This window comes from Leopardus geoffroyi, chromosome D1 (assembly GCF_018350155.1).
Source record: "Leopardus geoffroyi isolate Oge1 chromosome D1, O.geoffroyi_Oge1_pat1.0, whole genome shotgun sequence".
NCBI classification, from domain to species: domain Eukaryota; kingdom Metazoa; phylum Chordata; class Mammalia; order Carnivora; family Felidae; genus Leopardus; species Leopardus geoffroyi.
The window spans coordinates 38,950,221-38,966,063 of record NC_059329.1 but is presented as its reverse complement, the minus strand read 5'-3'; the positions used below and the strand labels follow the sequence as shown (position 1 = coordinate 38,966,063).

At 46.8% G+C, this 15,843-nt stretch overlaps 1 protein-coding gene across 9 annotated transcripts in view; it reads left to right on the top strand.

The window, feature by feature from the left end:
• The window catches only part of AMOTL1 (angiomotin like 1), a 153,471-nt gene that overhangs the window by 32,870 nt on the left and 104,758 nt on the right, over window positions 1-15,843 (top strand). For 5 of the 9 annotated variants that reach the window (XM_045483577.1, XM_045483579.1, XM_045483582.1 and 2 more), the window contains one exon: window positions 420-470. The exons of 2 other annotated variants lie outside the window; for them this stretch is intronic. In XM_045483577.1, the coding sequence (XP_045339533.1) occupies window positions 420-470 (51 nt within the window). Of the gene's footprint in view, window positions 1-113; window positions 207-419; window positions 471-15,843 lie in introns of those variants that run through there. 2 more of the 9 variants (XM_045483590.1, XM_045483583.1) reach the window with 2 other exon arrangements.

The following is a 15,843-nucleotide window of genomic DNA, read 5'->3' as shown; positions in this document are numbered from 1 at the left end:
GCCGCGAAACTTTGGGGCTTCTCGGCGCCGGGGCGTCGACGCGAGCCCGGGGGAACGCAGCAATGCGCCTCGCGGGCTGAGGGCGACAGGATGAGGTCGCGGCCCGGCGCGCCGGGCCCGGGGATCCGCGGGGTCGCACCCGCGGAAAGTTGGCGCGCACCTGCCCGACCCTGGGAGGCGCGCGGTCCCCGGTCCGAATTGGCCCGGCAAGTTTCTTTGGCAATTTCTTACCCCCTTTGGATCCGGTGTCCCGAACCCCGCCTGGCCCCCGGGTTTACGGACTCCTATCTCTGCGAGAGAGAAACCCGCGCTTTTCTAGGGGACCTGCGCGGTAGCAGATGCTTGATCGATTTGCCCTGAGTGATTGCGATTCTGTTTTTGTTTTCTGTTTTTTGTTTTTTTTTTTTCTCTTACTCCAGACAGTGAGTTTGTGGAAGCCTCTCCCGAGCCCTACAGCCCCGAGGAGTTAGGTAAGTCTAGCCCTTTGCCTCTTCTCAGAATTCCGCCCAAGAACGGAGAGTCTGGGGGTGCCAGGACTGAATCAGCTGGAGGGGAGGAGGGATAGGGTCAGGAGGCACCCCCCAGGGGTGCTTGGGGGTGACAGGGGAAGTGTCAGATGTGGCATGGGGGGGGGGGGCGGTGGCGAGGAGCGAGGCTCAGCAAACTTCCCGACCTGGGGCCTCTGGAAGCAGCTGGACTCATCCTACCTGGAAGGACACATTGGTGGCTGTCTCTGCCCAACCAAGGACCTTGCCCGATTAGGACCTCGTGAGAGTAGTCCATTACTGAATTGAGTTGAGCGCCCCCAAGCGCGGTCTAGTCACCACCTGGGAGCTGTGTCCCTCCCTGTAGGTGTCTGGGAACCGGAGGCATTTCGTCCTCCTGTGCCTGAACCTGTAAGTGTAGACTTGTGGTGGGTGAACTGCGACCCTCCTGTCACAGACAGACTTCCTTGTGCGGAGAGAAGGAAATTTGCATTGTCAGGATCCCTCTCAATATTCCTGCCACCCAGTCTCACTTTGGTGGCTCAGCGATGGGTTCCCTTTTCTTTCGTTTGGTCCTTACCAAATCCCACTCCACCTGAAATAAAACTCCACCTCAGCGATGACTCTCATGCACCCAAAATAGGTCTGCATGGAGGATGGCATTCCGAGACAGGGGAGAGTGCCTTGTTTTATTCAGAAGGTGTGTGTCTGACAAGTTGCGAGGCCATCATTATCTCTGTAAATGGAATCGCAGATTAAATGCATAAACAAAACTAGCTTTTAAAGGCTCACTATAGTGAATCCTTTTATGGAATGAAAATGACATCTACACCACAGGTTTGCATGAAGTGATTTATTAAGAGGGCGGATGTGTGGTGAAGGGCTCTGCTCGTGTGTAATTGTGTATTAATGACACCAGCCCTGGCACTCCACAGTGTGACAGAAGCTATTTGGTTCTCTTAAATTATAGATCAGCATAAGCATTCTATATGGGCTGAGCATTCCTTGCTCTGAGAAACCGCCTGTATACCTACTAAATTGTTTGCAGTCACGGAATGATTTAGGCACCAGAAAGGGCCCAGGTGTTTGACCCTCTTTCGTCTCCATATCTACTTCCGGCAGCAGCATACTGGACTGCCCTCAGTGCTGAGGCACGGATACGTAGGGGGAGCCCTTCAAATTAGCGGCAAAGGATAAGGAAGCAACCTTATTTCTCTTCAGCTTCCCTGGGGGAAAAGCGCAATTTCTCATGAGGGGATGACAGTGGTATAGGAGCCATGGGGTTTCCTCCTGGGTGACTGAGAATAGAAAACACAAGTCTGAGAGCCTGAGACCAGGGTTCTTGATAAATATGTTAACTAGCCTGTTTTCTCATCTTCGGAAAGCTGGGGTTGTGGCAGGTGACCCGTAAGGTGTCATCCAGCTCCAGTATCCTGAGATGCTGTGAGGAGCCTTGAGCCAAAGGAGGTACACAGCTATGGGTGTTTATTATTGATATTCATGGGCCATGCTGTTTGCGTGCATGGTGTCTCCAAAGGGTTATTCTCTCCCTGTCAGAGCAGCTCACTGGATGGGACGGCGTTGCTTCCTTGCTGCTCAGATCAAAGACGAAGCTGGCATTTCTCCCTTGGAAAGAGTCATGATAGTTTTTGGTGCTTTTCTTAGACACACAGTGGGAAAAATGCCTCTTACGGCAGTTGATGAGCTTGTCAAGAAGCTATTCTTTCTGGAACACAGATGAGCACAGATTCAACCCCTGGCCAGCAGATGAGGGACCTGAAGAAGAGGTAGAAGGAAGTCATAAAAACTTCGTTTGAATTCTATCATTGCATTTACTTGTGACTTTGGGAAGGTGGCTGAACCGCTCGGAGCCTTGGTTATCTCCTTGGCCCAACTGGAGACCTTGCATGGACGTCGTAGATGGTGTATGGAAAGCCCTAGTACCATGCGTTGTATACTCAGGTCTTCAGGGAGTGCTCGCTGTTACTATTATTCGTTTGAAAGGTACTTATTTCCTGTGCATGAAGGATGGAATGGCTCTTGTCAATTGTCCCACCTATTTAACCGATACCATTTTTCTTTCTAGAAATTTCTCTGCAACTTACCCAGTCTCCAAAAACAGACGGTCAGGGATGCTGATCAGGTCAATTGAGTTATTTAGTGATTTGTCCCTGCAGTAGCACATGGAATGGTTTTCCATCTGAGATCTTTGGTGACAGTTCCATTGCTTTCTTGTGGCACGATTGGTAGTCTGTTTCACCTCCAAATTTTCATCTGAGTCTCCAAGTGCACTGCACTGGCCCTTAGCAGTTTTATCCTCAGTGTTGCAGTAAGATCGTGTAATGAAATTAAGTTACAAAAAAAGGAGGTTTTGAAAAGACAGTAGAAAAAAGAGTCTTATCTCTAGACGAATGCTGTACTGAAGGCCGCCTGTGATGGAGAATCCAGAAATAAGCCCTCTCTCTCTGGTGGTGCCATTTTCTTTCTTTCTTTCTTTCTTTCTTTCTTTCTTTCTTTCTTTCTTTTTAGGATTTTTTAAAAGTTTATTTATTATGAGAGAGAGAGAGAGAGAGAGAGAGAGAATGAGCAGGGGAGGGGCAGAGAGAGAGAGGGAGAGAGAGAAACCCAAGCAGGCTCTGCACTGTCAGTACAGTGAGCCTGATGTGGGGCTCAAACTCATGAACCTTGAGATCATGACCTGAGCCGAAACCCAGAGTTGGACACTTAACTGACTGAGCCACCCAGGCGCCCCTGTGGTTCCATTTCCTAAGGAGGCAAAGCCCACACCTCTTCATAGCCTTTCTATAGTCCCATCCCTAGGCAGAAGTGATAGCTCTCTAAACCCAGATGTGACCATGTCTGCCCCTGTCTAGTAACTTCTACTGACTCGCTACTACTTGGAGGATAGATGTTTGGTTAGGCATGGGAAGACCTCCATGATCTGCATCACCCGCACCCACTATAACTTTGTAGTTGTATTTGAGCCATGCGGCAGTCCTCTAAATTCAGCCCTGTTCCCCGTGCCTACGTGCCCTCCCTCCTTTCCTCCTTTTCTTCCTGGCTGGCTCCTACCCTTCGTTCAACACTAAGCCCAAGTGTCCTGTCGTCCTAGTGGTTCTCAACCCTGCACATCAGAATCAGGGTTGCTATTAAAAGTCCTGAAACCGGGGTGCCTGGGTGACTCAGACGGTTAAGCGTCCAACTCTTGATTTCTGCTCAGGTCGTGATCTCACGGTTTGTGTGTTTGAGCCCCGCATAGGGGTCCCGCTTGGTATTCTCTCTCTCCCTCTCTCTGCCCCTCCCCTCCCCATGTTCTCCCTCTCTCTCTCTCTCAAAATAAATTTTAAGAACTTAAAAAAATAAAAACGAAAGTCCTGAAACCAAGCCTTAACCCTGACCAAGGACATCAGAATTTCTAGAATGTGGCCCCAGGCGGCAGTGTGCTTTTTAAAAATCACATTTCCAGTGATTCCAGTGTGTAGCCAGGTTGTGAGTTACTGGCCCAGATGGCGGCCACCTCATTCTCTGTAAATCTAGCAGCCAGCACAGAGCCTGGCATCAGTAAATGCTTGTTGAACGAGTGAGTGATGGTGGCCCCTGGGATTCTGTGTCTTTTCAGATACCTATCTCTAAGATTGGATCTTCTGCTTGTTATCACCATGCCTTGGGGACCGAATCCTTTGACCTGTGCCTAGATCTCTCTCCTTTGTTCATTCGTTAGGCTTATCCAGTTTATTTTCTACCTTTCTTAAAAATTGAAGTTTTAAAAACATTTTTTAGTATAAAGGTAACACCTGTTTATTTTAGGAAATTTGGACATGATAAAGAGTGGGGGGAAGTCCCCTCCTACCACCCAAAAGCAGACAGATCCCACGTTCCCTTCACTTTTCCTGATGTGCTGCCCTTTGGGATTGCTTGACCCTCTGGCGTGCCTCATTGAGCTCAGTTGTTGCTGTCTGTGCTCAGACCCTGCGAACTTTCCTCTGAGTCCCTAAAGGAGTGCCCTTGAAGATGGCATTCTTGGAGGGTACCTGGGTAGCTTAGTCGGGTAAGTGACGGACTCTTGATTTTGGCTCAGGTTATGATCTCACAGTTCATGGGATCGAGGCCCACATTGGGCTCTGGGCTGAAAGCACAGGGCCTGCTTGGGATTCTCTCTCTCTCTCTCTCTCTCTCTCTCTCTCTCTCTCAAAATAAGTAAATTAAAAAAAATTATGTATAAAAAAAGAAAATACCATTCTTGGGAGCCATGCTGCTGAGGGCTGATATACCATGAGAAGGAGTTTTCCTTGTGCGATTCTTATTCTCCTCATTCAAGCAGGATGTATGGGCTCTATTAGAATAAATGATGACATTTGTGTAACGTCTTTAAAATGATAACTTAAATGTTTACCAGCCTCCCCCCTTTCCTTCCTAAAATAGGAGATGAGTTCACAGCTCTGGATAATATAGTATTTCTGTCTGTCAGAGTACAGCAGCTTGTTCAGTAAAAATTAGTCAGGATGGGCTAACTGCTGTAACAAACACACACACATGTCAGTGGCTTAACATGATAAAGGCAGTGTTTCTTGTTTGTGTTACAGTCATGTTGACTTGTCTCCACCTGGAGGTAACATACTCACTTTTCATATTCCCAAGGTGAGAACTGGGCCCGTAGCCTCACCTAGAAGGAAGGAGGCTAGGCAGTGGAGTCTAGTAATATTCCAAGAAGGAGAGAACACTTACACTGGGATCATCAGCAGTCTCTGCCAGTCATATTGCTTCAGCCACGATGGCTGAGCCATATGCTGGCCACATAGGTGCCGGGTCTTTGTGTTATTTAGGATCCTGGTTTGGCTGCTATAACAAAAGCTAAAAGGACAGTGACTTAAATAAGAAACAAGTTAGTTTCTTTTTCACTTAGAACATAGGCAGGTACTGTTATGGTGGCTTCTCTGTGCTCCAACATCCTGAAATATTGCTTCCACGCAGTTCAGGGTGGCTGTTTCAGGCCCCACCATCACATCCACATTCCGGCCCATCGGGAAGACAGAAAGGAAACGGAAGGCACAGCCTGAAAGCTGCACACATCATTTCACCTACGTTCCTTTGGCCTGAGCTTTAGTCCCATGGCCATACCTAGCTCTAAGGAGGCTGGGAAATTTGGGTGGGCGTAAGGTGGAGTCCATCAACAGCAGAATGATTGGGTAGGGGGCAGACAGAAAGAGGTGCTGGGTAATTAGTAATCTTTTAAATGAGTTATAGGAAGCATGCGTTAGTGGTTAAGAACATGTACTTTGAGTCGTACTGTGGGGGTTTAAATTTTACTTTCTTCCTGACCTTGAGCAAATTACTTAATCTATAGCTTCATTTCCTAATCTCTAAAATCCTGTGTCATCTATTTTCTGATGCTCTGCCAGACCCAATACGATCTTTGCCACTCTGCTGTGTGCCCTGGAAAACGTACCTTTCGGAATATATCGTCTGGAATATATCCAGTTGGATTCGGCAGGATAGGGGTGGGTGGAAAGAAAAAGAGCCAGGGCACTTATTCCCTTCCTGGCAGGCTGTGCTGGTCCAGGCCACAGCTCCTCCAGAGTCCCCCTCTCTTGTAGCATCACATCATGTTGGATTCTGGAGTCCTCTCTTCTGACCCAGGGTGGCAGCAGTTCCCCACTTTACCTCTAGGGGGCTTCATCACCAGTTTTCCCTTAACCCTGCTCGGCACACTTGAATCAGCGGTGCCTTCATCAGACTCTCTTCTGGCACCATCTGGGCACACCATCCATTTCCTGCTCGCACCCTGGCTGACACGATGGGGATGCTAATAGGACGTGCTCCGACCATGGGGGTGGGAAGTAAATGCGTTGTAGGACTGACGCTCAAATGTAGCAGGCATCCTTAAATGTTTACTGTTTTCACGTCCCTAGGCAATTGCTCTGATACCTTCGAGCGTGGTCAGAACCTTCTGAAAGATTTCATTTTTGGCATATGAACCAAATAACACTGCCAGTCATCTCCCCTCCCCCACCCTATGTGAGGAGGATACGGCAAGACTCGAAAGTTGGGAGCAAATCTGTTCCAAGTCAAATGTCTCCTGCATCCAAAGTTTCTTCCTTCCCGTTATTTGGGGGTGAAAACCAAGAAAGATGTTGGGCTGATTATTCACCTACTGTGATGGGTGCTTTACATACACAAACTGTCTACCCAGCTTCCCAGCTTGGAGTTTGAATCATTCACCCACATTGATACCCTCAAATATAAAGACTTCTGAGGATTTGACTGTCCATATTATACACAGATTAAGTCTTTCTCTAAAGCTACCCTCCAGTTTATGTCCAGGAATTCTCAGGAGTGCTTATTTGCAGCCCGAGTCCGTTCTGGTGGCTCTAGCCTTTTGCCAGCGGATCTAGAATTCAGATACACCTCACTGAGACCAGTGGGCACCATGATGTCTGCTCTGTGTCCTCGGAAACCGGTGGCCACACGACGCTGGCCATGGCTGCTGCTGCCCTTGTCTCCTGCTCATACCAGAACCTGGAGGCTTGGCATTCACTTGCTGCAAGCCTGGCTGGTTTCCCAGCATCCTACCCTCTGTTGCCCGGGGGGATGAGGGTACCACGCTTCTCTATGCCGTTTTAGCCTCTGAGTGGGCCTGGGTCCTTCTCATTACTGTACAAACCCAGACCCATCGAGGGGCTGGCATCAGATTGGCTACCTGCCCCACTCTGGCTGGCCTCCAAAACAGCCAGGGCAATTCACCCCAGCCTGGGATCCATCCCAGATCTCTGACCCTTGGAATCCTATCCAGTCCGGCCTTCCTTCTACCCAAACCCCAAACATAGCTGCTGAGAGGGAGGGAGTGCTCACCCTGTTTTAGCTTTCTCAGGATGACTGACATCGGGAAATTCAATTCCCTTCACAGGAAACCTCACCCTGCCGCAGGGTGTGGTCAGGCCTCCTGGCTCCCAGACAACGGCCACGGAAGATACGTCAGCAGTGTAGTGCCCTAAATCTGGGCAACTCAGTGTCTTCCATGATTGATCTGGTTGGGGATATCAGCTCATTTCCTCCTCAGAACAACTCCACGAGCAGAAGGAATTATTTTCACATTATGGAGGAGGAAACAGAGGCTCTCACTGGTTAAATTATCTTCCCCAAATCACACAGCTAGTTAGAGGCAAACCTTAGACTGAAAATATCATCTTTGGCTCCAGAGCCAATGTCAGTTTCCTGGGGAGGAGACTACACAAGTTGCCCTCCTCCCAGGGGAATTTGGTTGCGGGTTTAATACAATAAATTATGTAAAAGTAACGAGCACAGGGCTTGGCAATACAGTATATGGCTGTTGCATACATATTTGTTGAATAAATGCATGAATGGTAGGTGCTCTTAACCATATACATACCATACACACACACACACACACGTATACATATACATAATATATAGACTATATATATATAAACAAACATACATGTATATGTTTGTTTCAGACCAACAAATAACGATCAGTATGCTCCAAAGGAATTTTCCATAATAGGATCTGAAGCAACAACCAGAAAAACGCCTCCTAGCTTCCTTCATTCGCTTCCTGCTCTTCCTGCTCTGTATTACAGCCTAGCGTCCCTGGGACAGGAAACCTCTTATGGTTTCCCGATGGTGCTCACGCTATTTCGAAAGGAAATTAGACCTTTGCAGCCGCAGGATTTGGAGCAGGACAGTAGGAGCTTGGAGAGGAATCTGAAAATGGAACTAAGGACAGGTGGACTCAGGCTCAAGTAGAAAATTTATCACCATGTTCCTGATGTTCGTTTGCGAAACGATACTGTGCTTTGCCAGGGAGATGAAGCTTTACCTCAGGGTGTTCTAGTTCAGAGAGAGAGGGAGCAGGAAAGGGAAAATGACAATAAATTCTGGGGGATAAATGGTTATCTACCTTGGCTAAACAGAAGAAAGGGCAAGGAAGGAGATCTAGAATAAGGGGATAGAACACACACACACACACACACACACCCCACAAGAATATGGAAAAGGCATTTTCCTTGCCAGCAAGATGTTTTTACTAGAAATGTATAGGCCTGTGTTCAGTTATTCCTGAATATTAAACACAACCTGACTACTTATAAGCAATGATATTTCATCAATTGTTAAGTGCTCCTGGAGTCTAGAGAGTGTAAATAACAAGCTTGGTCTGTTCAGGAATCCTGTGGTTACGATTTCTGGGTCACGTTCCTACTGGATGATCATTCTGGAGTGTGTTCTTTTTGTTTGTGTTTTTCTCAAATCAGGTTTGCTCAGGGCTCAGGCACATTAAAATGATTTGGTGTCCCTTGTGTTCTCTCTTTCTCTCTGTGTTCCTCCTGCCCCCTTCCTCCTTTCTCCCTTCTCACTCTCTTGTCTCTCTCTCTCTCCCCAGCCTTATCTCTACCCGTTTCCCTATGTCTGTCTCTTCCCCCTTCCTTCTCTTGTTCCCTCCCTCCTTTTCCCATCTTAAGTTGGAATATGGACAGAAAAAGCAGTGCTTGCCTTCATAGGGCTCTCTGCCAGAGAATGGAACAGGTCAAATTATAAAAAAGGATTAAAAAAAAAGAAAGAGTGCTCTTTGGCAAAATGGGGGAAACAGATGTTCAGGGGTGATGTTGCTGTCCCTAGCTGCTGCCTGCGGAAACACACTCCTTAAAGGCTTGCTAGTTATGGACGTTCGTCATGGCACACATGTGCGGTTAGTTTCATGTCAAATATGCATGTGTATTTATCTCTGCTTAATTTGTCTCTCTCTGTGACCTCTGTACCCCCAAATCCAGAGTTGGCAAGATCACTGACCACCTGGTAGCAAGATTTATTTTCAAACTCAGAGGTTTGGGAACCGTGGACGCTATAGCTGCTTTCAGGTCACTGTTTAACAGTAAACACTTGATGGAAACTTCAGGTTTTTAGGAGAAGAGGGAAGGACCTGTGGGTGCAGAACCTGGTCTGAAATGAACGCTACAGAAAGTTTGGGGTTGGAGGGGAGCTGAATGATGAAAGTCTACTGCTGAGATTTGTAACCTGCCAGGGCATTTGTGTTTCTGTCTCTCACACTATTCGTTGGCTCTTGACCAAAAAGAAGAGTCCATTATTGTAGCTTTTGTGGTTGTCCAGCCAGAGAACTTGAGACTATCTCCTTAGCAAAAAAGATTTCCCTTTTGGCTCTAAGAGCCATTTTTCCCCCCACTCTCAAAAGAGGGATTCCAGATTCCAAACATTTGCTATGGACTAAGGAGTATTCCAGGTGATTTTTTGTCCTGTGGGACCCTTGTGTGGGTTAACCTCATGTGACCACCTGCTTCCTTCACTCCAGTGGTTCTCCTGGTCGTATAGGAATATAACGAGATCAAATGAGTTAGCACATCTAAAACACTTAGGGCAGTGCCTGACAAATGACCAGCATTTAATAAGTGTTGCTCTTTTTTGCTGCCTCTGCCGTACCCCCATTTCCTTCATCACTTTCAGGTATATCTTCCTTCTGAACTCCATTCTGTTTCTCCTCTCTTATTCTGCTCATCTAGTGACAGTGAAAGAAGATAAAAGGGAAAACAATCAACCACAAAAGTATAAAGTTAAAGCCACCACAAGCTCAAACAGTGCCTTTGAGCAAATTAGAAAAAACTAACCCCTCCAAGGAGATGAAGAGCAGAGCCAGTATTCCCAATTTAGTGGGCAGAGTGCAAGCTGGATTTCAGCCCTCCACCTCTGCCTCATTCACTTCCTCAGCCTGGCACCCTTGTGCAGTGAACAGCCCACACAACGGAACATGGTAGCCCGGATTCCACACTCCCAGTGTGACCTTCTCATGGATATTTCTTTCTTTTTCTGGGAAGTCTTCCAGTGTTGTGTACATACTAAAAAGACTAAATTCTCCTTTGATGAATTCTTTAAAAATAAGTCTCCCCCAAATTATTTACACGAAGGGGTTTATTTTTCCCAAGTTCGGATCTCCTGAATAAAAACTATATCTAAAACGTGCAATACTTATGCTAGGGGTTAACCAAAATTTATTTACTCCAGTTCAAATGGCAGCTTTAAATGCACTATAATAGGGGCTCCTGACTCAGTGACTCAGTCAGTTAGGCATCGACTCATGATCAGGCCCTGATCTCACGGTTTATGAGATCGAGTCCCGCATGGGGCTCTGTGTGGATAGAGTGCAGCCTGCTTGGGATTCTCTCTCGGCCCTTCCCCCACTTGCATGTGCACTGATGCCTGCACACTCTCTCTCTTCTCCCTCAAAATAAGTAAACATTTTTTAAAACTGCACTATATTAAAGGGAGCTGATGTCTGTTGAGTGCTTTCCATGTATTAGGTATCTTGCTAAGACATTTATGTCAGCCATCTTAAAACAATCCTGAGAGGCAGGTACTATTATTTCCCTCCTTTAACAGATAGGGAACGGAAGCTTAGATAAGTTAAATAACTTGCCAAATCACACCTGGTGAGTGGTAGAAATCAGAGCTTGAGTCCGGCTCTGTTGTTTACTGCTAAGGTTCTTACCCACCGCCTTCAATCCCAGAGTAAGCTATAAGATCCCAGACTTCTGATTCTCAGTGGCAGATCCATGGCAGAACTGTGATTTGCACCTCGGTCTATCTGACTGTAAACATACGGGCTTCCCTGGTTTATAATACTGCCTACAACTTGCTGCACACTGCAGGCTACGCCTGGGGACACGAGGGGGAAAGGACACAATCCTTCCCTCAAAGAAGTGATGATCTAAGTGGGGGAGAAAACCCACTCAACAGAAAATTCACAGTGTGGAGTTCTGGCTCCTCCAAGCCCATGGGTACTTACTGACTGGGGAGCTTGAGCAGGTTATTTACATTCTCTAGGCCTCAGTTTACTCATCTGTGACATGGGAGTGCAAAATACCGGCTTCATAGGCTAATTGGGAGGGATTAAATAAGATAGTGTATGCAAAGTACTTAGCACATAGTCGGCACTCTGTGTGTGGTTGTAATTATTATTATTACGGTAAGTAGGAAAAGGGAAGTCCACAAGGAGAGCATGGGACCCCGGGGAAGAGGAATCTGACTCAGTCATGGGGGTTGAGGGGAGGCCAACCAGGCTTCCTGGAAGAGATCCGTTCTTCACAGCAGGATCTGCTAGAGCAATGGTACCGGGCATGAACAGCGTCACATCTGCCTTAGAATAACGAGCCAGCCACAGTCCGCGCCTCCTGTAGGGATCGCGTTCCAGAGTGCTGGGTAACAGACAGCGGATGAACGAAGCTGAATCTTCTCCCTCATCCCAGCCTGAGGTTTAGCGTGGACACTCTACAGAGTAGGACTGGAACCCCATCCACTCCTTCCGCAAATGTGTGCGTGTCCTGATGCCTCATGGAGTCTGTCCCGCTTTCAAAAGGCTCTTACGTTTGGCTCTGTGGGGCTCAGCTAACACCAGGTTCATGTGAATTTCACTCCTTTTGTGATTCTTCGCATCATTATTGCTTTTTACCACCATCACCTCCTTGGTGCCGACATCTGCACTGTTTACCAAATGAGAGACCGAAGAATCCTCTAAGGCAGATACAGAGACATAACCCAGGGTAGGTAGGGATTTGTCAGAATTAGCAAACAAGAATACAGGATCCCCAGTTACATTTAATTTTAGGTAAACAGAATGCGATTTCAAAAGTATATGCGTGTCCTCTGCAATATTTGAGACATACTATACTGGACAAATTCTGCTGCTTTCCTGAGGTTCAAATCTGACTGGTGTCACGTGCTTTATCTGGCAGCTCTAGGTGTGGGAGCAGCGCCTGGGGACTCTCTGTTCTTTGCATTGGATTTTAGCTTGCTCTGGTAGGAGGTGTGATAAAACACAGCTCAGCTCCTATCACCAGGTACTCAATCCCCATGGGACTCCACTTAGGGGCTTCCATCAATGAGGCCTGATTGCTGATGTCTGAGTTGTTTTATCACCTCAATTAGAAAAGGATGTTTTGGAAATTAATCCTACAGTAGAAAACCTAAACAACTTCAGGGACTGGATGCGTGCTCCATCTGTGTAATATATCAACACAGAGCAACTCCTTCTCCTAGAGAGGCTGGATGGCGTCTGCAGTCTGGATGTTAAGGTTTTGATGTTCGCCATTCTCTCTTGTAACAGAAGCTCAGGTCTGATCTCATTCCCTTTTGGAGAGTCAGCAGATCTTAGTGTCCACACAGGAGTAAGACCCAGGGCCCTCCTTCTATAATGCATCGTCACTCAGCCTGTGTTAGATCATCGCCAGAGGGCTGATATAGGTGTGGGGGTCCCACCACCTGAGAAAATCTGGTTTCTATTGCTTTGTGATAAGCATTATTCTAACAGCTTCCTTGGAGGGAGCGAAAACCTGATTTTCTGCCTCTTGCACCTAGTGGTCTGTGTTGTCTAGAGTTTTCAACGTTTTTTCCTACTGTGACCCAGTATCAGGATACATTTTACATTTAGACTCACACATACAAATGTTTGTACCTTAATATTCTCCACGCAAGGTACTGTCCTGAATACTCTCTGGTTTCTCCATGCCATCCTGTCCGACATCTGCTGAGTGCTTTCTAGTGGTGGAAGGTTTCACTGTAACCTGGCTTTGAAGGGCAGCGAGGCGCATGACCTCACATACAGCCTGAGCAGTGCAGACCCCTTGACCTCAACCTCCCATCCACGTTACGATCACTCCATTCATCAATACTCATTGTGTGTATACTTACTGAATATTTGTAATTTACCTAAAATACCGACTCTAGCCCATTTTTTTCCATTTGGTCTGTAATCTGGAGGTATTTTCCCTAATTGTGGCAGAGGGGGCTCAAATTAAGATGCCCTGGGTCTTTTTTTTTTTTTTTGTAACTTTTTTTTTTTTTAATTTTTTTTTTCAACGTTTATTTATTTTTGGGACAGAGAGAGACAGAGCATGAACGGGGGAGGGGCAGAGAGAGAGGGAGACACAGAATCGGAAACAGGCTCCAGGCTCTGAGCCATCAGCCCAGAGCCCGACGCGGGGCTCGAACTCACGGACCGCGAGATCGTGACCTGGCTGAAGTCGGACGCTTAACCGACTGTGCCACCCAGGCGCCCCAAGATGCCCTGGGTCTTAAGATTTCCTGGATCTACCAATGAAATATTCTCAAACTCAAGAAACGTAAACGAAAAGAAACTGTGTGTCTAGCACAACAAAAATGAAATCTCCTCTTCAAATGACCGTATTTTGAAAGAAAATGGATGACGGGTTAGTAATAACAAGCTAAGAATTATGGAGTATGTGCCGCTTGCTAGGCACGGGGCTGAGAGTTTTACAGTTTACATGCAACTGACTCATGGATTTCTCATAACACTTTGAGGTGGATGCTATTGTAATTACTACTTATTAAAAGAAGAAACACTGAACTTTCATGAAGTCAAGTAATTTTAGTTCAAGACAGAACGCTGGGTTTTGATCGTTCTTTTACAACAGGCAAGAGGCCTGTTCCCTCATTTAGGCTGGGATTCGGAGTGCATAGAGACATGGGGCCCCAAAGGTCTGAGACCAGTGGCTCTCAAAGTGTGGTCCACAGACCAGCAGCATCAGCATCATCTGGGAACTTGTTAGAAATGCAATTCTTGGGCCCACCCTGACCTACTGAATCAGAATATGCGGGGTGGGACCCAGCAGTCTGTGTTAACAAGCTCTTCAGGTGATTATGATGCAGCTAAAAGTTCAGAACCACTGCCCTGCTGGCACTGAGGATCCTGGGTCTGTCCCCGTTTTCAGCGGGATTCAATCGAAGCCTCTGGAGAGACGGCACCTCTCGTGCAGATACTGTGACCAAATACACAGACCGTGGATTTCACTTTCAGGTTATTTCCATTTGTTCGTTTCCTTATTGTTTGTCCCAAGTTGTTCATTTTCTGATGTTCCTTGTCTCTCCCACTTAAGCTGAAACTCATATTGTACATACCTTACGTCCTAAGGGTTGAAGAGCAAGGTACTCTTTGCAGACACTGGGTGAGGGAGACTGGTGACATTCCTATGGAACTCTTCCAGGGCCCGTCCCTACAGGCCCTCTCCTCCCTTTGTCTCCTTCCCGTCCTTCCCTCTCACGGAGCTCTTCTCCGCTTCCGCTTCCGAATGTTTGCAGGTGCTGTTTTCCCAGCCGGGGCGCTCCCCGCCTCTTCTGCCACCACCTTGGAGATGCCTTCCCTTTCCAGCCCTCTAAGTAGCCACCTTCTCCCTCATTAGCCTCTGTTACTGTGCCCCACTCCCATTCTTCATCACACATAGACCAGTGTGCGAGTACAGATGTATTTGTATACACGTCAGTAGGACAGAGCCCAGGCCGCAGTCTTCACGCACCTAGCAGAGTGTGGCTTATTAGTCAATGCGATCAACAATAGGTTTTGAATGAACAAACGAACGAACGCACCATCGCAGCTCTCAGTGGCTTGGCCTTCTGTCAAACGCTAGTGCGATTTCACTTAATCCTTTCAGTTGGTCCTTCTGTTAAGGTGTTAATTGTTTCTAGTTATTTCTAATTATTTCCCTTTCTACCTTCAACTTTTCTAAAGACTCTGTTCTGCTTAGTGTGATACTGGCTTTATCGCGGACACACACACAATACTCTCTGATTTCTGGATGGATAACTCATCAGGTAAGATGTGAATTTTAGGGACACCTGGGTGGCTCAGTTGGTTGAGCGTCCAGCTCTTGATCTCAGCTCAGGTCGTGATCTCACCGTTCAGGGGATTCAGCCCTGTGTTAGGTTCTGCACTGACAGCAAGGAGCCTGCTTGGGATTCTCTCTCAATCTCTCACTCTCTCTCTGCCCTCCCCCTGCTTATGCTCTCTCTGTCTCTCTCTCTCTCAAAAATAAATAAACTTAAAAAAAGATGTGAGTTTTAACTTTCCGCCAAGTCTGATTTCATGCTGTAGAATGATATTTTTCTCCTAAAATGAACCACCCAGAATGGCTGAAGCCATTAGGAATGGTGAGAGCATCCCTACTTCTCTGTCTTTGGCATTTAAAGTAAAAGGCATGCCGTCTTTAGTGCATATTCTAGAAGGAAAAGAACCAGAACTTCTGTATGGGTTGTGGAGGGACCATCCTTCTCACTGTCGTTTGTAGCTAAGGACGTGTTTGCAGAATAAAACACCCAAACATCCTTTTCAGAATGGTGACTACGCACCATCTGGAAGACAGACATTCTGACCTAAGTTATCTCTAGTTACTCTCACAATCCCTGTTTTTACTAGTGATTTTATGTTGCTGTCGTTTTAGACGACAGTATGATTCCAGTTTTAGGGAGGAACATCCCAAATGTGTCTACATCATCACTGGAAATAGAGAAAAACATACCTAGTTTCTTGTTCATGAAAAGAGGA